The 23,703-nt window shown below is 36.9% G+C and overlaps 1 protein-coding gene across 4 annotated transcripts in view; it reads left to right on the forward strand.

The window, feature by feature from the left end:
* Window positions 1–370: 370 nt before the first annotated feature.
* The window catches only part of PFKP (phosphofructokinase, platelet), a 44,729-nt gene continuing 21,396 nt past the window's right edge, over window positions 371–23,703 (forward strand). For 2 of the 4 annotated variants that reach the window (XM_032182348.1, XM_032182351.1), the window contains exons 1-12: window positions 371–776; window positions 8,679–8,752; window positions 14,631–14,708; window positions 15,655–15,844; window positions 18,340–18,505; window positions 19,253–19,297; window positions 19,398–19,506; window positions 19,794–19,889; window positions 20,513–20,605; window positions 20,964–21,089; window positions 21,654–21,718; window positions 23,241–23,310. In XM_032182348.1, the coding sequence (XP_032038239.1) occupies window positions 692–776; window positions 8,679–8,752; window positions 14,631–14,708; window positions 15,655–15,844; window positions 18,340–18,505; window positions 19,253–19,297; window positions 19,398–19,506; window positions 19,794–19,889; window positions 20,513–20,605; window positions 20,964–21,089; window positions 21,654–21,718; window positions 23,241–23,310 (1,197 nt within the window). In that variant the 5' untranslated portion in view covers window positions 371–691. The remainder of the gene's footprint in view (window positions 777–8,678; window positions 8,753–14,630; window positions 14,709–15,654; window positions 15,845–18,339; window positions 18,506–19,252; window positions 19,298–19,397; window positions 19,507–19,793; window positions 19,890–20,512; window positions 20,606–20,963; window positions 21,090–21,653; window positions 21,719–23,240; window positions 23,311–23,703) is intronic. The other 2 variants (XM_032182347.1, XM_032182350.1) reach the window with 1 other exon arrangement.

A 23,703-nucleotide genomic window follows, 5' to 3' on the forward strand; every position in this document is an offset into this window, starting at 1 on the left:
GGGATGGGGAGGGCAAAAAGAGGGACAAAGACCTGACAGAGCAGACACCGAGCAGGCCCTGGGACACGAGGCCAGCCAGAGGTGCTGCCACCGGGAAGGGAAAGAGGGGAGGGAAGGGAAGGGAAGGGAAGGGAAGGGAAGGGAAGGGAAGGGAAGGGAAGGGAAGGGAAGGGAAGGGAAAGGTTCTCCCGCCCCCACCTGCAGCCCCTCCTCCGCCTCAGCCCCCACCCCAGACCCCTCACGCCCCCACCCCTCCCGGCCCCGCCCCGCCGCCGTAACGGCCTCCGCTCGCTCCGGCACCTCGGCCTCCCATTGGCTTCCCGGCCCGCCCGTCAACCGCCCGTGGCGGCGGGGCGTTAGGGGCGTTACCGGGCCGCGCTGTCAGCCGGAGCCGGGGGAGGCAGCGCGGCGAGGCTGCGGTGTGCGCTGCGCCTCCTCTGGTCTCGCTCGCGCTCTCTTCGCCTCTTCCTCTCTCTCCCCGCCCTCTGGCACCCAACTACCCCTTACTATCCGTCTGCAAAGCCACACCAGCACCGCTTTATATTTTTATCCCATTTTTTTCTATTATTATTTTATTTTAAATTTGTTTTCCGCGGGAGGCCGAGCGCTCGGCGGAGCCGGGCAGCAGGGCAGAGCCCCGAGGCCAGGGGCTCCCTCAGCGACCTCGCCCGGTCCCCCCCCGGCCGGCGCCATGGATCACCAGCCCAAGTTCTTCGAGAACCTCTCGGGCACCGGGAAAGCCATCGGCGTGCTCACCAGCGGCGGCGATGCCCAGGGTGAGCCCGGAGGGAGGATGAGGAGAGGGGGGGGAAGGCTGGGGGGGGGGGGGTGCGAGGAGGGGGGAATTCCCCCTCCCCGGGGGGCGGATGAAGGGACGGGGTGGTTGGGGGAGGCCCCGCTCCGGCTAGGGCACGGCGGGGGAGAGCGGCCTCGAGGGAGCCTGGAGGGGGTGTGGGGGTCCTGCGCCTCCTGTTGCTATCTCGTACTAAGATCATTTAAAAGATAACCTTTTTTTTTTTCTTTTTTTTTTTTTTCTTTTTTTTTTTTTTCGCGGCCTGGCCGCAAACGGCCTCTCATCCTCCGTGCCTCCTTTCCTTTTCTCACCCTCGCTTCCTAACGCGTGGCCTCCCCTCAGCCTGCCCCGGGCGGGGAAGAGAGGGAGAGAAAGCAGCGCTGCGGCGTTAGCAACTCCTGCCGCCGAGACGGCTTCGCCCCCGGGGAAATAAATGGAGGGGGGGGGAAGGAAGGAGGTCGTGCTGCCTCACGGCGGGGGGAGGCTGCCCCGGCGACACGTTCGTGTGCCCGGCCGTGATGTAGGAAGCTCAGGCGGTGGCTTGCTCTCGGGAGGAGCGTGCTGGCAGCGTGTTCCACCTCCCTGAATGCCTTCAGTGCAGAGGGAGCCCGAGCCGCACGAGCAGGGGGAACAAAAGACGCGCGGGCATCAGGGGGAAAGAGAGAGGCTCGATCTCAACGTACTTTAGTCGTGAAGTAGTTTTTTTCCCGCACTTTCGTTTCCCCTTTTCTACCAGAAAACCTCACTTACGCTAACAGCTTGAAGTTTCAGTTAATTAAGGTTTCAGACCTCCAGCTTTTCGTGCTGCTTCACAGGACTCTCCACGCTTGCTGGGAGAGTTTTGTGATGATTGCTTTTAGCTCCTTTGCTTTATTTACTTTTTTTTTTTTTTTTTTTTTTTTTTTTTTTACTTCCCCGGAGAGTGCCTCGGAAGTACTTTAACTTCGAGAAGAAACGTTACTTGCGTTTGTGGATTGAAGAGAGAGGAGGAAGAGAAAAGCCTCCCTCTCTTTCCTTTATACTTGGCAGCTCAGTGACCACTGCTTGCTGCGTTGCACATGGAAACGTGCAGGGACCGGTCTGCATCCATGGTGGAGCCTCTCCTGGCTCTCCCAACGGGCAAGTGGGTATGGGCAGAGCCGTGCCTGCTGCTCGCCCTCCTGGCAGCGCATCGCGTGGACCAGCGTCTGCCCGCTCCCCCCCTCCGGTGTGTACGTGATCCACTGCGAGTCGCTGCAGATTCCGCCTCCCTGCGTCATCTGGGCTGGGAGAAGCATCCTCCCGCCCTCCCTCTGCAGGAATAACGGGGAGTCCCCGGTCTTACCTGGGATCCTCAGGAATCTTTCTGATTGGGGTTGATCTAGTGCCAACCAGGAAGGAAAACAGTTCCAGAGAAAAAGCAAGCTGATGACCTTAAATGGCTTCTCTTTTCCTCTGCAGTCAGGTTACATTTGTTCAAGTTTTATCCGCTGTTTGCTCTCATTACTTCCACTGACAAGTGATTCTAGAAGGGACTGCGAATAAAGGCTTTTCTGCTGTAGTGGTCAGGTCACCCAAATCGCCGTTTTAACTTCTAAGTGTGACAGGGCATTGCCTCAAGCAGCAGTAGCGTGTTCAGCAAGAGGCTGAACCCTGCTGCTCGCTTCCGCGTGTCTGGAGATTATATAATGCAGCGGCAGATGCATCTCCTTTTATAAAGTATTAATCTCCACTTGTCACTATGTGAATTAAGGCATTCTGCAAATCACAGAATGAGTGGATAGCATCTAGACATTATCTGGCAGATTGCAACTGCAGCATATTTCCATGGAAAGGTAAAGATGAACAACCTGTGAAAGCTGCTGTCTGAGGAGAGAGGTTGTCATAAAGACTAAACAAAGCAAGCTGGATGTCTTCCAAGACATCTTGTAGGCAGCTTTGTTGACCTAACTTAGAACAAGAAAAAAGCAATTTTAGGACTTGATCATTTGGACCAAATGACACGAGGCAGTTGAGGTTCATAAGCCTTACTATCTTGAATGACAGAGATGTGTAAGATATACAACCTGTAGTCTGTTTGCATGCTGGGTTAGGCGTAGAGCAAGGGACAGAATGAGTCATGCCCTGTCAAGGTCATTTGCTCTGTGTAGGGCAAATGTTCTAGAGAAACTGTGAAGGATACGCAGAAGGAAATATGCTGCTATTGCTGCAGAACTTGTTGCAAATAAATTTTAAAGCAAAATTGTAGAGCAGGTAAAACTACAAACCGTGACATAGACAAAAAAGTGAAAATATAAAAAAGTTCCAGTCTGTGGTTTTCTTTCAAATGTCTTACGTAGATGTAGAAAAGGTCAGATTATCTGTAATGTAAACCAGCCTCAGCAGGAAATACAGTGGAAAGAATACCTGTTAAAGTTGCAATAAACACATATCTGCATCCCAATAGGTGCCTGGATTTAGACAGGTGGGCTGTAAATCTTATCCTAGAACAAAATATGCTTGATACTGTTTTAGAATACAAGTTACTGCCTTTACTGCTGTTGTGAATAATTTAGAAGTAGCATTATGTAAAACAAACAATCCTTCCTATTTATAGGATGTGTTAAAGTGTAAATCACTTTCCCACCTTTGTGGTGGGAAAAAACAACTTCCTTGTAAGTTTTTTTTTTTTTTTTTTTTTTGCCAGCTGTGAAATATTAAGCACTATATAATGTGTACATGCCATGCTGGGATTATTATGATTTAGTCACCACACTTCGTGAAGTATTGTTTTTGGTGGGGTTAAAGAATGTATTGCTGGTTTATTTTACATCATAAAGGTGTAGTTTGTACACTAATGTGTGTGAGCATTAAACTTGGCAGTCCATCGCTTTAGCTAGCCAGCTAACTAGTAAACTAGAGTAAGTACTTTCTACCTTAATCACAATTACCTTGAGAGGCAAAATTCTGACAACTCTCAAAATTTAGGGGTTAATTCATTTCCTGGACTATTTACAAATGGTAGAGATTGAAGCTCAGAAAAATAGACTAAAAATTGGTTTTATTCATGCTTTCATCATTACTCAGTGGGATTTACCATGATCTGCTTCAGGTACGTGGTTGTATTTTATGGTAGTTGGCAATGACTACCACAGACGATTTGGGCAGCTGTAGGTCACTTTCGTGTTTGTATAACCTCCAGTCAGGCTGCTTATTCCAGAACCATGATAGGTGTGTCTCAGCAGCAGGAGCAATATCGTCTGAAAGCATCTGACAGAAGGCAATTGCATGCTGTTGAAAAAGGATGAGCTTGTGGTTCCTTTGAGCTGTTCCCATTTACTTGCTCAGGATTATTGTCCTTAGAGGTGATCACGTTATTTCTGATACTAACTCAGGGATTTAGTGTTGTGGAAGATAGCAAGTGAGGGGACTAGAAATCTGGATTGCCTGGTAATATTCTAGAATATACTAGACCAAGGCTGCTGAAGTAAAGATTTGCATTTCTCTGTTTGATACATTACAGGCTTGGCAATGACATTTCAAGGCATATTTAATATAGTAGTGTAGATGTACTGTTCTTATCCTGGTCACTTCCTTTGGAAAAATGAATTTTGGCCACTGAACAAATAATAAAATATGCACTCTTTCATGACATCCAAAATGTACAATTTATTTATTAACACTTATGTAATATGAAGATAATCACGTGGAATAAAGGCATCTTTTCCAGCAAATATGATTGTGTGTGTAGAGACATCCATGTGCAAAACATGTGTCCACTTTTTAATATATATTAAAAAAAATAAGGCATGTGGTTACTAATGGATGACTGTAACTGTTTCAAGACATTTAATATTTTGGAGGAAGCTTATCTATTATTTGCAGAATCTGTGATTGAAAGTAGTCTCTTCAGATGTCCTTTAAATTGTGAAGAAGTAGATACATTTGCAGTCTAGATGTTATGTAAATATTTGTGTAGTACAGAGCTCTGATCTGATACAGTTTTTCTAAGCGCTTAAACTGTATAGTATTTCTCTTCAGGTAATTAGAATCATTAATGTGCAATAAAATGTTATGTAATTAACAAAACAATTTGAATTTTCTCCATTTAGCTTTAATGATTTGTTCAGTGTTTTGTATTTGACTACAGCTTCTTATCTTTCCATTTGACGATTATAGCCTCCTACTGTATTATAGGTATATCCATTTATGTCCTTGAATAAATTCTTTCTGTTTAACAGTGTTAAGACATTTCTGTAGTTCATGTGTTAAGGCATTAAATGTGCATTTAAGCCAATAACTAAAATTAAAATAGTTGAAACTTAAGGATTTCTTGATATGTGAGCAAGATGCATAGTTCTACATTTTCTTTTACATGGTTAGTGTTATAGTTACTTGTTTAAAGGCCTCTTTGAGCTGACTAACGTGAAAAAAGATAGCTAAACACAAAACTGTGTTTCAATTTTACTCAAATTCCATTGTTGTAATTTTGCACATGCACGTGAAACAGTATGTAGGCACAAGAGAGAAATATTCTTCTGGGGGGAGTGTCTTTGAAATAATTTAAAGAGTTCTGCAGTACTGTTTGTAACTCTGCTATGAAAAATCAGCTTCTTCAAAGAGAACTGAATAGAGAATATCAAGAAGGACAGTAAATCATCCACTCTGAAATTAATTTTAGGCATTACATAAAGCCATCTAAGTCGTTGCAGGTAGCGTAATCTGTGCGGAGTCCAAAAGAACAAAATAAATCTTTTCTTCCTTCAAAGGCTTCTCTGCAAAAGTGTTTGCATTAAACCAAAAAAAAAATATTGGTTTTATCTGTAGCTTACTTTTAAAGCTGCTATTCTAATCCTACGTTCATCGGCACAGTGTTTATTATTCAGGACTAAATCCATGGCTAACTGGATAAATCTGTTTTTCAGTAATAAGCGTGTAATTACATTTCATAGATATTACAGTAATTCACAAACGCTATTGTAAGTCTCCACAGATAATGAAATAGAGCAGCGCTTTGTTAGACAAGTTATGCGGAGACTTTGTGAAATCCTTTGTATTTACATACTTGAATCACTGCAAGCAATGCAGTCTATTCAGATTTAGAAAGCCAACATAAAATCTAAAGCTTCAGTGTTTTACCTGTATTTTGCAGATACCGAATTATAGTGTGCTTTAGTCCTTCTGAAATGCCAGCCACTTCTTTAGGAGTTTGCCAATAGATGCCCAAATCCTCTTCCTATATAAAGAAATAAAGCCTGCATCGCCAAGCAATAATAATGCCTGTTACGTGAACTTACAAAGTTTTAGTGGTGGTACAGAGAAAATGGTTTTTGTCTGTAGTTCCTGCATTTTTCTTGAGCTTTTACTGTCTTTTTGGACAGGTAAATTATGAGTCTCACCAGTTTTTCATGTCAGACAGGGAAACTGGGAAGTATTCACTAAAAACGTATGCAACTGTATTAAGAATATATTCATGGTTAAAGAGTTAGTGGATTTGCCATTTTAAGAAATAAATGCTTAAATTTTCTGTTTTAGAAGAGTGAAAGGTAAGCCTAATCAACTAGGCTAATTTTTTGGTTAAAAAAAAATTCTGGCAGATCTGGAGAATTTGGAATAGGAACAGAGGAATCCTTCTTTAAAGTACAATGATTAAGAGATTTATGCTAAAGATATAAAGATATGGTACAGGACCAATAAAGCAGAAACATAAGATAAAAGACAAGTTCGCGTCTTTAGTAGATTTGGATGTTTGTATTTAATGTCTTATTTTATTAAATACTCTTTTTGCTGACAAAACAATTCTGCCTCAGCTGGCTGGAATCACAGACACCTTTTTTTTATTTTACTTAGATACATGGAGAACAGAGACAGCTAATGAGTGAGACACCAGAGTCTTTGAAGCCAAACGTTTGTTAGATACCAAAGACGTGTTACTGTGTCCCCTCAGGAGCCAGACGGGAAAGGTGACATTTGAACCTCAAGAACAAATCTTATAAGGGCAGTTCTGAGTACTCCTCTCTGAGTGATAATGGACATCTTCCCTTCAGAAAATGAGCTTGCCAGCTCTCTTCTAAAACTGTGTGGTGATAGGGATAGTACAAAAAGTTGTCCTCATCTCTTAATCAAACAAACAGTTGTGCACAGAACGAGCTAAGTATGCGGTGGACTTTGATGAAAGGAGTAGCTTGTGCCTGTGTCTTCTTGGTTTGCAGAAAATGGCAGTGCTGTGAAGAACGGTTGATTTTATACAGTTAAAGGTCTTTGTCTCTGCTTTCCAGAGGAATTTGGAAGGGGGGGGATGTTATTCTTTTATTTGTATTTTCTTTTTGAACTGCTTAATTGAGGAGATACCTTCACTCTGTGTAATAGATTAGTTTTAATCTGAAATTTAGCATGCTAACTTTCTTTTCAGTACAGTGTGTCAAAAGAAGTTCTCAGCTTTTCCTTGGCATTAGCCAGTTTTTCTTCCAGAGCTGTGCTTTTAGCTTTGTTGGCACCTGAGAACTTTTCCATGTTCTGCCACAAGACAGAGGGACAAAGAGACAATTCTTGCTTTTATTTCCTAATACAGATTTTGGGGGAAAGCGTGGTTACTTAAGATTTGAGTCTTAAGGTGAAGTGACATTATGCAAATTATATTATTATTCGTTAATTATACATCAACAAAGCTGTCTACATGATTTTGGCAAACTTTATTTATTTATTTATTTATTTTTTTAACATTAGCTAACTTCAGGAATTTTCTGGTATGTTCCTCATTAGTCAATCTCTGAGAATACCTCAGCCTCATTCTTTATTTAGGCAGGTAGGCATTTATAGCTCAGTATTTTTTTTTTTCTTTTCTCCCAGTAATGGTATTGTGGGGATAGGCCATTATGGCTTACTGTGTTGTGAGTTTACGTATTCTAGCTATCATGTTCTCGAATCTCCAGATTGGTGAGCACGTAACACCTACGTTAACAGCAGAGCTGACCTACTGCTTTGCTATTTTGATATTGAATGCAGCAGATTTGGAGAATTTGTCTTGTTTCTGGCATCCCTTTTCAGCTGATGTGCAGAGGCTAATCTTTCAGTGTAGCCTAACTGCAGCTTCTGTCCTCAGGCTTTGGATAATCTCATGCCTTTTTTAAGTGGTATAGAAGCAATTAGCATATTACTTTTGTGAACTTCTTGATTAATGAGAAAGGTAACATGAAACCTGAAGTGATGGATTATGATAGAAATTCATTTAACAAATGTAGGGGGACCAGTGGAACTTCCACTGTTTCTGAGGAGATCGTGTTTGATCATTACGCTTGCATGTAATACTTTATATTAGTATAGTTTGTCAGATATGTGAGCAGAGAGTTCCAGTGTGAATTTGCATTTCAGGGAAGCAAAGTGGCATATAGACACTTTTCTTTTATGTGAGATGTGTCCAAAAAACATTTCTTGTGTTAATTTCCAGCTATTTCTTTATTTCCTTTTTCCTTCAATGTCAGGAGCTTTGGCTGTGCTCCTGACAGAATACTCTATACTCAGGTTGTTTGGAGAGCTCAGGAAAAAGAGCTGTTGTAGCATAATATCCCTTTTGAAGATGTTAAATTGGTTGAGTGTTCATTGTGAATTTCCTTTCTCTTTCTGGTTTAGTAGCTGTTAGCTTTACAATGCTGTTTTACAATAGACAGCAATTTAATCACAGACCGACATGCATACTGGCATATCATTATTATATTAAGGTAAATACTACTGCAACCTTCATATTTATAGACTGATTGCAATATCATTAAGCAAATTCCTGGTATAATAGATGCTGATCATTGTCTTCCTTTAGGAATGAATTAATTGTTGTTCTTATTTTTATTTATTTTCAAAAACGCTGAAAGTTTACACTATACACACAAAAAAAGGTAACCTGGAACAATGTGATTTTGCTTTTTCTTACCAGGTATGAATGCTGCTGTACGTGCAGTGGTACGCATGGGAATCTATGTGAAAGCCAAAGTCTATTTTGTTTATGAGGTTAGTGGTTTTTATTCATTCTGTATTTCTTTTGACTGTATTTGAGTAATTTTCTGACTGTGGAAACTTCATAGAGAGTGAGTAACAAAATAGGAAAAAAAATGCTGTAGATATCATTCCCTTTTAATCATATCAACTTTTTTTTGTGTGTGTGTAAAGCGCTTCTGACATGATATATGATAAAGTTAAGTCACTTGTAAATAAATGGAATAATCCATATAGCACCAGAAGCCTGAAAGCATTAAGAATACAGAGGTGGTTGACACTCAACAGTGAGATAGGTATTTGTGTACTTGTCAGATGTTTGTCCCCAATTATTATTATTGGATTTGGTCTCAATTATTGTGATGTATAAATAAACCTAGTTAAACTTCTAATTCTTATTTCCCCCCAGGGTATGATAAGAATGTGCCATTGTCACAATTTCACAAATAACACCATTTCTTTTTTTATGAGTTCTGCTAGGCTGGTTCCATTTTTCCTGGTTTAAAGATAGGATTTTTTTATTATTATTATTATTATTATTTTTTTAAGAAACAAACAAAAAAGTAGCATATCCAGACATCAGAATTTTGTGGTTGAAGATTATGACTGCATGTGCATGAAGACTATTAACTTACATAAGAAACATAACAATCCTCTGAAATGAAACATGCAGAAGGCAAGTTTAATGTAAATGACAAAAGAATACTATCTGAGCATGTCTTATCGGAAGACTTAAATTCAGGTTAGACTTCAGCTTGAAAGACACCTTCAGTTATAAAATGTGCAAATTGCACAATACCGTAAATACTTTTTCAGCAAAAAGTCATTCTATTTACACTTGAATTCCTTTACAACTACTTAGAAGTATGGGGTGATTACAAATCATAAAAAACATTTGCTGTGGGGCAAAACTCAGTAGTCAGTACTCCTGTCAAAATTTTTTTTTTGTTTTTTAAAGTTATTTAACAAAAGGAGTACTCGGATTCATAGAGGTGTTATGAAAGTACATTATTTTCTGTTTTGTGCATGCAAAATACACAATTTAGTTTTAAAAGGCAGCTATTTATCCATGTTCTTTCTTGGTCTGCTTATTCCTACAGCTCATTTACTAAAGAGAGGTGAAGTGCATTGAAATGCAAATAAGTGGAGCACTGTGCTCCAGAATTCTTTTGTGCTACACTGCTACAGCAAGGAGCCCTGAATACTGTGTGTGTGCTAATTACATGACCAATCTCTAAAATTCTTTCAATGTTCAGCTGTTCTGCAGGATTGCTGAAATAGGTCAAATGTTTTTGAGAAAGTAAGGAGGTTTTTTGGCTGTTCTGAAAGACCAGATTTTTTTTAAATTATATGTAAATTGAGAATTATCATTGTTGTAATTTATCTTTGAGTTTGTTTGCTTTTTAATGGCTATTTTGTATCATGCAGTGTATCCAGTGATGAATTTCCATAGAAGTGCTGTTGTTTTTCTGAATTTGTCAAAATCCCAGTGAAAGTTATCGTGCTTCTCTATCAATTGCTAAAATTTGATAAGAGTGAAGTCACATAATTTTTGAATGAAAGTCATTTGTAGAAACCAAGTTATTGTTGGAGTTTTGCTTCTTGAATACCTACAGGCTTGGGGCTGTAACTACTTGGTTCAGTGCTTGACCACATTCAGTGAAGGACTTTCTTCTGATATTGTCTGAACTTCCCCTGACAAAACTTTAAGCCATTCCCTTTCATCCTGTCACCAGAGAGAAGTGATCAACACCCCCCTTCCTCGTCCTCCCCAAGGAAGCTGTAGACAGCAGCAAAGTCACCCCTCAGACTCCTCTAAGTTGAACAAACCAAGTATCCTCAACTGTTCCTCATAAGTCATGCCCTCTAGTCTTTTCAACATCTTTGTTGCCCTACTTTGGCAATGTTTTCTTATTTGGAGCCAAAAATGGAGTTAAACGTCTCAGCCTTCTGAAGCCTACTTTGCTGCAGTTGTCTGCTCTTTTTTTCCATGTAACTATTGCTTTCCCTCATAAGAACTTCTGCACTGCAAAAATCACTGTCTTCTACAACTGTGTCCAAAGCTAGGTCAATATTCTACATAAAACAACAGCTCAATCTTTCTGTCCTTCTTTTAGAGGTAAGAGAGACTAACAAGATAAATAAGCAGAAAATGGCAGTGAAGTAAGACTTATCTAATTTTATAGAGTTTAAGTTGATCTTGGCAAGGCCCAAAGAAAGAAAACATTAGATATTGGAATTCTTATGCTGTTTGGACATACCTTAATTCCCAAAAGGAGGAGGAAAAACAGACAAACATGAAAATTAAAATTAATTTAAAAAAAAAAAAAAAAAAAAAAAAACCCCAAAAAAAAAAAACAGAAACAAAAAGAAAACAAAAACAAAACAAACAAACAAAAAACCCAACAAAAAACACAACAAAACAAACAAAACTAAGACGTATCTTATGTAATTGAAATGAGCACGTTTGAGAATTACGCTGTTCATTTGTGGAAATAATGTTTACAGTTCTTTTGTGGAAATAATGCTTACTCTACACAGTTGCTCTGGTTCTATATTTTATTCATGTTAGCATCTTTTAGCGCTTAATATTAGGATATAAACAGTTTGTAGCTACCATCATAGAAAACCATCACATTATTTCCCATATCTACACAACCTGAATTAAAATTTTAATACCCATGGACTTATTCATGCTGTGAAAATGTAGTAAGTGTAGGAAGTATGTGTAAAAGTACCAGGCTGCGCTAGGAAGCTGTTTTATTTTTATTTATTTTTACTAATCAGAAATGTGTTTTTTCATATAGAAGTGTTAGCTGTCATATATGGCTATCAATTTGAGAAACCGAGATCCTAAATATTTATATAAATAACTTCCCTTTTTTCCTCAATTGAAGCAGGCCACATAGTTCCCAGTGGCTGTTTGCTCTTACCGCTAAGCTGTGGAACCCTTAGGTTCTTTGCCTTGCTTAAGAGACCTTTTCTTAAGAGGCATTCCAAGAGCATTGGAAACTCAGTGGTAAAGCTGTCATGGATTTCTGTGTGGAAATCTTCATGTCTTTTATGTGGTGTTTTGTGCACCCAGTGATATTTTTATAAGCAATAACCAGAAAAACTGAGTAATTAAGCATATATTTTGGGCTTCAACAGTTATTTAACATGAATCATATCAGAAGATAACTTGTTCTTTCCCTATAGCTTTTTTTGTGGACTTAAGATCAGAAGCAAGGTTTGCTGTCCCTGCTGCTCTCTTCTAGAGTTACGCTATATTCACATGTGCCCTGCAAACGTGTGACCCACAGATTTCCTCTAGTTTGTCTTTAAACTATCAGATGTTAGAAGAAGGAAGCATGACAAGGGGTTGACCTTTGAATATGTATTGTTGTATTTTTTACAGTTTGTTTTTGTTTTTTTTTTTTTTTTTCCATGTTTGCCTTATAGCTCGAGTATGTTAGTACCAAAGCTGCTATTTTAGAAACTGTAAACATTTTTTGGGGGGTAAATTGGCAAATTGCCACCATATTTTTATTAAGGTCTATATGCATGCCAGGCAGAGATTACCAGTAATCAGACAATTATGACAGTGTTAAATCTAACAGGTTTAGTTTGCAATATTTGATGAAATATTTAATCTTGAATTACACTTTTAAAATGAATTGCTCTGTCCCCAAGGTTAACATCAGCGTTTAAGTAGGTAAAATGATAAATGGAAATCATTTTTATTATTAATACTTAAATTCTACTTGATCCTTTTTTTTTCCTCTGTAGCTTTTATAGAAAGATTTTTTTTTTTTAAGTTCTATGTTTTTTGTACCTGTTAGTGGCAGGGAAGAACAGAGCTGAAATTGTAGTTACGTTGTTCCGAGCTAGCTTACATGCACCATTTGGCAAGCAGAACTGAGTTAGTAAAAGCTAATGTAAACAAAGCTAATATGCATCTAGCCTGTTCCAAAAGCTACCTTTCAGTTAGAGGAATTATTAATTGTTATTGCTTGTCAACACAGAGAAGCTCATGGTCACGCAGTTACAGAATGGTTGGTTGAGGCTGGACCTGGCTCTACATGGCCCTGCTTGAGCAGGTTGGACAAAATGACCTCCAGAGGCCCCTTCCAAACTCAACCATACTGTGAGTCAGTCAGCTCATTTTAGCCTTGCTGTAAAGTGTTTCAAATCACAGAGCCAACTTCAAGTAGTAGTTTATTCCTTTGCTCTTTCTATGCTTTAGATCTGTTAATAAAATATGAATTAGCAATTTTCATCTGTGAGTCTCATGATATGCCTTTAATACTTAGAATACTTTATTGGATCCAGTTTGTTTATTTTTCCTTTCAGGTAGAAAGGGGAAGTGAATGATTTGAGCAAATTCGTGGACTGTATGCATTTTTGTCAGCTTGTAGTGCAGCTTGCTATATATAGTCTCTTACAAGCAGAGTTAGGGTATAGCATCATGCTATTCGTTCAGGATTTATAGGCTATGTATTTCAGTGTTGTTGTAGCCAATAGGAATGTGGATAGGAGAAGCTTTCTATCCATTATTTATCGATATGAGTAACACTCTGGTTTCTTTTTTTTATTTGTTTTTCTTTTAACAATTCTCTGATAATTGAACTCTGCAATTTGTTTATCAGGCTCAGTTGGATATAATGGAATGTTTCTGTCTGAGGGTCTGCGCTTTTTCAGAAATAAAGTTGTAGATAAATTAAATAGATTAAGGATTTATTATTTCCCAGCTTGATCTTTAATTTTGAAAGAATTATGCAAATAATATCTGAGCCTTAAGATGTCTTATTTTGTATGTGTGTATGTTACATATTAAAGGTATCTAGAGAGTATACAAAATAATGAAAAGATCTGTTAAGGACAGAAATTAGGGACAGATTATCTTCTACCTAACTGTTTCTTTACTATTACTTGATTATCTTACATGTAACTCATACTTTTGCTGAGTCGAGGTTTTCTTTATATTCACGTTCTAGCATGTGACTCAAATTTTATAGAATATTCCTATCATATCATATTATATTGTATTCCAACATCACCTTCTTAAGCCAGTGCAAGCTTGTAACATGTAAATGAACTTTCTTAATGGCTAAAACCTTTGCTTCCTCTGGATCATCCCAAATTAAGTGTTTCCAGTTTTGCTGTCTTACAAGCTTTCTATTGCAGCTTCCAATTGACTTATTACAGAGAACCCTAAAAATAAATATGTACTGCCTTGCAGTAACTGGATATGGAAGAATGGTTAATTAGTTCCTTTTATACACATTTCTTTTAAAATTGGTGTATTGTTTCCCTTTGAATTTAGAGAAATGTCAAAAAAACGAATAGTAACTCCAGTTTTAGTCTTCTCTCTATATCAATTATTTTTTTGCAGGTTCAAAATTTGCTGTATTTTCTTTTTCTCATTAGTGTTTACAATATCACCTAATGGAAAACAGTCTGTAACTATCATCTTTCTGCTAATATTTATACAGGGAGTTAATAAAACCAAGCAAAACAATTTTCTGTAGCTGCTAACTACATCATTTTCTTTCTTTCAGCTCAGTGTAGTTCTTTCTGTATTAGAATATGCACTGGTTTTTGAAGACAATTTGAGTTAAGGCATATAAGATTGAATAACCTGATTTCTTCTTCCTGTATGAAAACTTTTTGCTTGTTGCTGTTTATTTTGCTTTGCTTATCCATACCTTGGGGGAAAAGCATACAAAGTGTTACAGAGGTAGATTTTTTCTGATTGAACATTATTTCATTTGAATTAAGTATCTTTTAATTCAGTGTTTCTCATTACTTAGAGTTGCATTTAATGTGAATATTACTATATGGTGAATACAGTGGAAATGCTACAGCTTTTCAAATCAGCCTTCTTGAAATACTTTTTTTTTTTTTTTTTTAGGGTTACCAAGGAATGGTTGACGGAGGTGATAATATTGTTGAAGTTTCATGGGAAAGCGTTTCGAGTATCCTGCAAGTAGTAAGTGTTAGGGTATAAGGGTGGGAACACAAAGCATCTCTCTGAACAACAAACCAAAATCTTACATCCAGGCTAACAACTGCAGTTATGGAATTTTATTTCTGTGATGACTGAAGTGATCACATACCACTTCTAGCAGAGCCTAATTTCTGTGATACAGTTGCTTGACATTTTCTAAAGATGATCTCTGTGGGATCTCATTTTTGGTGCACAAAAATAATCTCGAAAACCTTTGTTCTAGATTTTCAATATCACATGTCATTAGCTTCCTGAAGATATATTGGCAAAGATGTTATAGGGCCTAAATAAGGAATAACTGTATTTCGTAAGGCAAGTGCTTTCTTACAAAACCCTGTTGGCTTCCTGTCTAAGTGAATTTAGAATTATAGTAATGGATGTAATTACAGTTCTCTAGAGCTCAGATAATACCAGTGATTTTGTGCATTTGTATTACAATGTCCTGCAAGGTGGCCATTTGGATCTCCTTATGCTTTTCCTCGACATGGTAATACTGTTCTTCCAGAGCAGATGCGATGTTTGGCAAAGAGACCTTGCTGCTTGCTAGGCTTTCTGAAAACTCCTTTCAGGTGAACTGTTTCTTTGAGATTATCTGTAATTCAAATATAATAAGCATAATTTGGTTAGCATAGAAAAATACAGTTTTTTTATCTTGTAGCATCTATAACCAAGAGAAAATTGAGGTGTTATGGCCAAGGACAGAGAAGGAGTCAAATTTTTGAGTGTTACCTTTTTATTTCTGTTGTATGTATTGACGCCCGTGAACATAATTTCCAACAAATTCGATAATTGTTTTCATTACTTTTTACTCACTATAGAATTAAAGGTGGAGGTTATGCTACAAAATAACCATTCATCATTAATACATCTTAAAAATACAATAATATATTAGGTTATAAATTAAAACCATTATATTTCCTTTTTCTAGGGAGGTACGGTTATTGGTAGTGCACGGTGCAAATCCTTCCGTACTCGGGAGGGCCGCCTGCAGGCAGCCTACAACTTGGTTCAGAGAGGAATCACTAATCTGTGTGTGATCGGTGGAGATGGTAGTTTAACTGGTGCCAATCTGTTCCGTGAAGAATGGAGTGGACTTCTAGAAGAACTAGCGCAGAAAGGTAAGTTTGGGTTTAGACCCTCTAGACTTTTAGTTCAATCTCCAGAGTGGTTATATACCTTAACTATATGTTTACGAACTATATTCGGAGGATATTTATTAACTTTAAAAATCAAATACATGCATTCTGGGAAATTATGCATCTCTTCATAAAGTATTAGTTCTTGATTTCTGTACATCCTTTCCTATATACCATAAATGTTCAAAAAGACCCCCATAAAATACTGGGCATCTGTCAGTGTGGCTTTTTTCCCATTATGAACAGATTTCAGTGTCTAAACTTTGAGCCTTCTGCTTGAAAGGCCCCTTCACTCAAATGTAAACTGAGATGGCATTTTTTTCCTACAATAAGCAAAATTTTCCTACAATATTTGGTTGTTAATAATTTATTATTACTTTCCTGCCTAGTTGTTTAAGATCAGAACATTATAAAAATGCATCCAGCCCAGTATTCATTTGATGGCATCTAAGAGAATGTTTAAGAAAAAGAACGGAGCAAGCCTACACAAGGCCATGTTGATGCTCTGTGTTACTCAGAATATATAAGTACTCACATATGTTTCATCCCTTTCTGTCTTCAAGACTTCCTGAACCAGATGCTGTTAGCAGTCCTTAATGAATTTCTCCTGTATGAATGTATACAGTCTCCTTGAACAGATACAGATTTTTGTGGAAAACACTGTAGCAAGCAGTTCTACAGCTTCAACAAATTATGAAGATTGTGAAGAATCTTTTCCTCCTGATTATTTTGACCCTATTAGTTTCTAGTTTTATTTGTTGTCCTCCGACTTTTCTGTTAGAACAAACAGTGAATGATCAATCCTGATTTCTTTCTGTGTGCCACTTATGATTTTACAGCTGTTGTATTTTTTCCTTCATCATCTCTTTTCTAGATGGAGGAGTCCTAGTTTGCTTAGTAGTTCCTTATATGTATAAGTTCTGTACCTATGATCATCTTTGTTGCCCTTCTCTGAACCTTTTCCAGTTCTACCATATCCTTTTTGAGGTGGGGAGGACCCGAACTGCACGCAGTATTCAAGATGAGGGCAAACCATGGATCTGCACAGTAGTATAATGATCTTTGTTTTGTTCTCTGATATTTTCCTAATATTTTCCTAATATTTTCATTTTATTTTTGACTGCTACTGGGCACTGAAGCTGATTCATTAATGAAAACAGCATTATCATATAATTATGTAGAAAATAGTATTTTCATGTTAGGATATGTTTTCATGTGGGTTAGTTTATATTTCTCTACAGTGAATTCCATCTGATACTTTATTGCTGCTCATCGTGTCTTGGTAGTCTTCTTTTTATTCACAGACATTTCCACACATTTAGAACCCAAGTAATTCAGTATGAACAATAAACTTTGGCACCTTACTGTTCATTTCCTGTTCTAGGTTATCGCTGAATATGTTAAACAGTCCAGATCCCTTTAAAACTACTTTGGTTACCTTCCTGAGATATAAAAATCTGCATTTACTACAGCCCTGTTCTGTATTTTTCACTCTCTCGTTTCGTATCATTTACTCCATGCAAAAGCCTTCTCTCTTATGCTGTGGATGCTTAGTTCCCTCAAAATCCTTTGGGGATTGAAAATCCTTGTCAATTTTTGGAAATTTAAGTAGAATATATCAACCAGATATCCCTTGCATTATTATTATGTCACTTTAGGAACACTAGAAATGGTTTGTAAAGCATTATATATATGTTCACAGAAAACACTGACTCTTCTTCAGAATGCTGTAATTATCTGTACAAACATTAGTTATTTTTTCCGTATGGTTTATAATATTTTCTTTAATATAGTCATTAAACAGTTATATAGTTCTTGAATCTTGCATGAAAAATTTGGTGTTATTTGCTACAGTTTAGTTGCCACAGCTACTAAAGTAGTTGTAAGCACTTAAACAGCTGACATTTCATCCTTGAGATCCTTTAGAACTGTTGTGTGACTCAGCATTTTCACTGATGTCTTTGGAGACATATATGAAAACTTAAGAGTAGGAGCTGTCCTATTCTATTTACTTATTAATCATGAAATCAGAGCCTTTCAGTGATGCAGAAGAGAAGTCTTCAGAAGCTTAAATGTGGGGTTTGATTACTTGTGTATGCCCCCTGACATCCAGTTTGCATCTTTTTGCTTGTACATTGTGTGTCACACACTGAGCCTACAATTTGGATGCTATTGTGTCCCAACCACCAATTTTAAGGTTGGTTACAAAACATGATAATCTGTTGACGCTTTGAAATGGACTGAAAAGCTCTTGTTTCCTTCCGTAGTGTAAGGAGTTCTGTGCAGGATTCTTTTGTTTGGTTGTTTGATTGGCCTTTCTTTGTACTTCTGACTAACCTTGCTACCTAAAATATCTAAACATTATTTAACGTTTGGATATGTTTAATTTACAAAAATAGAGCACGCAAGAAATATTTCTAGTATGCATTTTTTTGAAGTTTAAACTTACACGTCTTTCTCTGGATATTTCTTTACAGGAAAGATTGATGAAGAGGCTGTTAAGAAATATGCTTATCTTAACATTGTGGGAATGGTTGGATCCATAGATAATGACTTCTGTGGCACTGATATGACCATAGGTACTGATTCAGCCTTGCACAGAATCATTGAAGTCGTGGATGCCATCATGACCACTGCTCAAAGGTAATTGTGCATGTTATAGAAGACTGTAACAAACATAGTTATTTCATGTCTTATTTCCTATTGTCATGCAGTAATGGAGGATATATGTTCATCTTAAATAGAAGTTAGGTAATTGACTCACACAGTATTTCTTGAGTGTGAATATAAGCTATTTTTAACCACATCTTTCATGTGTTTTGATTTTTTTTTTTTTTTTTAAATTTGCAACTGCTTTTCTTTCATTCCTGTCATGGCGGAATTTCAAACATCTGATTGTAGAGATCTAGGGGCACAGCTTTTATCAGCTTTAGGGGCAGGCTTCATTTTTCTAATACATTTTTAGTCTTTCCTAGACATGCTATTCTAGAGAAGATTCAGACACGCATTGAATAGTACAAAATAACATCTTCATGTAAGCTTTCCACAGGTAAAGTGGTAGTAATTAAATGATAGTTTTATGAAGTTCAACAACAACTACAAAACCTACAGCAGTATCATTACAATTCATAACTATGAGTTTTTATCATTTACATTGCTAGTGAGTGTTCATCTCTTCTCTTGTAAATGCTTTTATAAATCTTAAAATGAAATAGGAGTGAAAATGAATTAAATTGTAGAAGATACGTAGTTTAATATGGCCTTTTATTTTGCTAATGAAGGCTGTGGTCATGTTACCAAACACAGCATATTTCCCAATACCAGCTGCTGATTTCAAGAACTTGGATGGGATTTTTGAGCTGCAGTTAATTTGTTTTCTCATCTTTACAGCCATCAGAGGACGTTTGTTCTGGAGGTTATGGGGAGACACTGTGGGTATGTATTATATTCAGTAGTTTTTGTTTCATACAAATATAATTATGAAATACCAAGAAATCTGAACCATAAATAACTAAGTATTTGTTATATTTATTAGGTATTTAGCTCTTGTCAGTGCCTTAGCTTGTGGTGCAGATTGGGTATTTATTCCTGAATACCCACCAGAAGAAGGATGGGAGGATTCAATGTGTGTTAAGCTTTCAGAGGTAATAAATTACTCTGTTTTGGATTTCCTGACTTCTTGTAGATCCTTTTTTGAAAGCAGTGATTTAGCAATGCAATCAGACTTCTTAGCACCTTTCCTTGTTAATTTGGTAAGATGTTTTGGTTCATCAATTAAAATACCCGTATGAAAATAAAATGTATGAGAACTCTGAAGTGATTGAGTATAAACTGCATGGAGAGGGAATATTTTTTTAATGCAAAACAATTTCTTTTGAAATTGCGTGGTGATTTTCTATATAACTATATGAATATGCTTTTTTTACTATAGAATCGTGCACGAAAGAAAAGGCTGAATATTATTATTGTAGCTGAAGGAGCTATTGATTGCCACAACAAACCTATAACATCAGAGAAGGTTAAGGATGTAAGTGTCGATACATTTACGATGCAGTTTCTATTTTGTCCATACCAGAGATCTTTTTACTAACACTAACATTTCTGTTAAGTAAGTCTGTTCAAAAGTAGATTCTAACACACTTTGCTGGTTGTATTTTAAATTTGTGCTTTATTTATCCAAGTGCACTTAAAGAGAAATTGTTTCAGTTGCTGTTAATTAGGACCTTTTTTAGTCACAATATAAGACAACAGTCTGAAACACTTACTTCATTGGTACCTTCATTGATACAAAGTCTGAAATCTGCTTAAATCAGTAATTACAGGTATATTATACATTGTTTCTTGTAAAACTTAAATCCTGATATGTCCCACTTATTGTGAAATAATTATGTTTACTTTGGACAGTCTTGTCTTTTTTTTTTAAATGGATCTTTGTCAATAATTTTTATTGTTCTCTAAGATTTAAAAAACAAAAACAAAACAAAACAAAAAAAAAACAAACAAAAAAAACCTTTTGAGCTGAAATCACTGATTATTTGCAAAGTGTCCTTTTGGAAAAGAATTTCAAAACCACTCATTGGCAGAGATACATAAACTAGTTATGCTAATAAAACTACATATAATAAAAACACATTTTGAAATTTTTTGCAGCTTGTGGTTCAGCGGCTTGGATTTGACACTCGTGTGACTATCTTGGGTCATGTGCAAAGAGGAGGAACCCCTTCAGCCTTTGACAGAATTCTGGTGAGTTACTTAAAATAACTTTTCATGGCATCACTTGGTACAAATGCACAGTTCATCATTTGTGGTAGTTTCACACTGATGACTGGCTGAACTCCACCTTGCATAGAGATATCGGATTATTTACTGGAGAGAGGGAGATCTCAATTGTCTGTCAAATTCAGAATAGTGAAGCACTTTACATAAAATAATCTGTAGTAGGGTTAAAAAGCAAAGCTGCAAGAACAATCTGTTACAGTTTCACCTGAAAAATAAGAATTAATTTCAGGTTGATTTTCAGAGAAATCTTGACCATTTCTGTGAGTGCAGGCTTTTAGGTTTTAAACACTTGCTTGAACACTTGAATGTTTTATTTTTTCAGGCAAGCCGTATGGGTGTAGAAGCTGTGCTTGCCCTTTTAGAAGGCACTCCAGATACTCCTGCCTGCGTTGTGTCGCTGTCTGGAAACCAGGCTGTCCGTCTGCCTTTGATGGAGTGTGTGCAGATGGTGAGTTTCTGGCAAAAAGCCAGTTCATCGTTATTCATTAACTACAACGGACCACTGTGTACTATAATCAGTGGTCTGTCGTTAAAATGCTGATGGGAATGTGTACAACACTTACCCGGATCTGGGAAAAATGAGCTTCGTGTGTGTTCTCTGGTACTAAGTGATAACTGTGAACCACCAATAAATAATATATAAATAAATATATATTCATTAATGCAATGGAAGCATCTGAAGAATGCTTGCATCCATTTGCACGTTGTATACAACACTCTGGTTTCTCCACCAAAACTGTTCAGTGTTACTTTAGCTTAAAATAAAAAGGGAAAATGCAAAATAGATATGCTGATTTTCCAGGGAGACTTGAGGTGTCAATTTCTACTTTGTTCTTCTCCTGTGTACTATAAATTATGCTGTGATAAAATGTAGGTCATAAAATGAAAAATCGGTATTTAATTTTTCACTTTGGAAAGTTATTTCATAGTGCCTGTTTAGAGAAATATATTGATAATCAATCTTCTGGGTTGTTTTTTTAAACTTACTGAATAATCAACTTGTTCTTTCAAGACTCAAGAAGTACAGAAAGCCATGGATGAAGGAAGATTTGTTGAGGCTGTGAGGCTTCGTGGAAGGTATGACAAATAACACATTAATTTATTTGCTCTAGAAGGGCTGAATTGCTTTGCTGTTCTGCTGGCACTTTACATTTAAATCAGTTTATAAATGTTTTTGTGTATTTAGAATAATATAGTAGAGAAGATGGAAGAAGAGTTGCTTAAAAAGAATAATAGAAACATTTATCTGTGTAAAACAAACACAAAAAAACCCGCCACACAAAACAAAGAAAACTAGTTTGGTACCGTGTGAGACTCTAGTGACTGATGTTAGGATAACTAGCCACAGAGAAAAGAGCTGCTGTCATGTATGAACTGGCTGGTAGCAACCACATGTTTGTTTATTCAAGATTTTGAAACGAATCCTGTGTAAGATGAATTTATTTGTAAACAGCCATTAGTTTTCCAACAGTAATGTTGGGGAAAGACCTTCTGCACCCGTATGTGTCAAAAGGGCACGTTCTGTTTCAAGTTGCTTAATAGTAAAGTGTTTTATCACCCATCTAATAAAACTCTCTTGCCTTACATATGGTTATTTTATGTTTTCATGTTATCTTACAAAGTGTGTAACACAGTGTTTTTCTGTGTTCCCTCATTTTCAATTATTACCATGTTTTGCATTTGTAATAACTTTAGTCCTAACATTGGATAGCTGTTTTTAAGTTACTTTGATTTGCTAGAGTGAGGATTGATTATTCATACTTATAATTAAAACAATATTTTTCAATTAAGTGTTTAGAAAGTACAGAAAGTGTTCATTCTTAGAAATCTGTTTTACTCAGTAATATTGTATTACGTGTACAAAGCAATGTGATTGCTACTAGTTGCACAAAAAAAACACTTTTCAAATCTAGTACTGTAGCTGAAGTTGCTGCATTGTCAAATTCAGTGCCTTGAATGCCTTCAGTATTTAAGGCATGTTTCCTCTAGAATCTTCTATTTATTTTTTCATTATCTATATACAGTTATTTCAAATAAGTGCTGTGTCTTGAGATTAGCAGTGGAATTTGAAATTCTTACCCTAATACAGGATGCATGCTTTATTTTTGTTTGTTTGAGATAGACAAGCCTTGCATATTCATATTATGAACTGGCAGGTATGCTCTTGAAAATGGGGCTATATTTTATTTTATTTATTTTTTTGCTGTAGTGTTGCTTCGCATTCAACCAAGGTCTAGGCTAAACAAAATGTGGAGGAAAAAAAAAAAAGGAAACCTTTTTCCAAAAGATTATTACTATTTTTTTTGTTAGAAGACCTATGACCCGCCCAATACACTTTGCGATAACAAAGTTTAATGGGAACTATGTTGTCTCGCTTTGTAAAGGCTTTTTGTGAAGCCAGAACACTGATATTAAAACTTTCTTACTTGGGAGTTGACTTAGTTTTAACATTTGTAAGATCTTGCATATTATCTTTAAAAACATGTTCTGTTAACTTCTTATTCTTTCTATCAGCTTATGAAAAAGTTTACTCTTTAAAGTAAGTGTGTTCAAAAAAACTACTGTGTTACTGGATTTGTTTATTTTATTTATTCTTTAGGAGCTTTGAAAACAACCTTAACACCTACAAATTATTGTCACACAAAAAACCAGATGCTGAGCTTCCAAAGGTGAGAGTTCTTTCATGAGTGTGTAATGTGTGTCTGCCCCTAGGGTATATTAACAAATCAACTTTTTCTTCGTCACCCCCTTAAAAATTGTCTTCAATTCTATATCGTATGTTATTTTATAAAATTAGTCAAATATTATAATGGCAGAAAGGTGATTGTAACACACCATCTGATTATTATAATAGTTAATATTTTTTAAAATGATACAAGTCTAACTAAAAATTTTTATCCTAGACAATTTCTATTGTGAATATGTCTTGGATATGTCTCTTTCCCAATTGCTACAGTATCTGGTCCTAATGGTTACTGTCATCACTTTTGTTAGGTGACATGGAGAGAAGGAAAGGTGATGTAATCGCAATTAAGAGACTAAAAATCTTGGTAGAAAGAAGG

This window comes from Aythya fuligula, chromosome 2 (assembly GCF_009819795.1).
Source record: "Aythya fuligula isolate bAytFul2 chromosome 2, bAytFul2.pri, whole genome shotgun sequence".
Lineage (NCBI taxonomy): Eukaryota > Metazoa > Chordata > Aves > Anseriformes > Anatidae > Aythya > Aythya fuligula.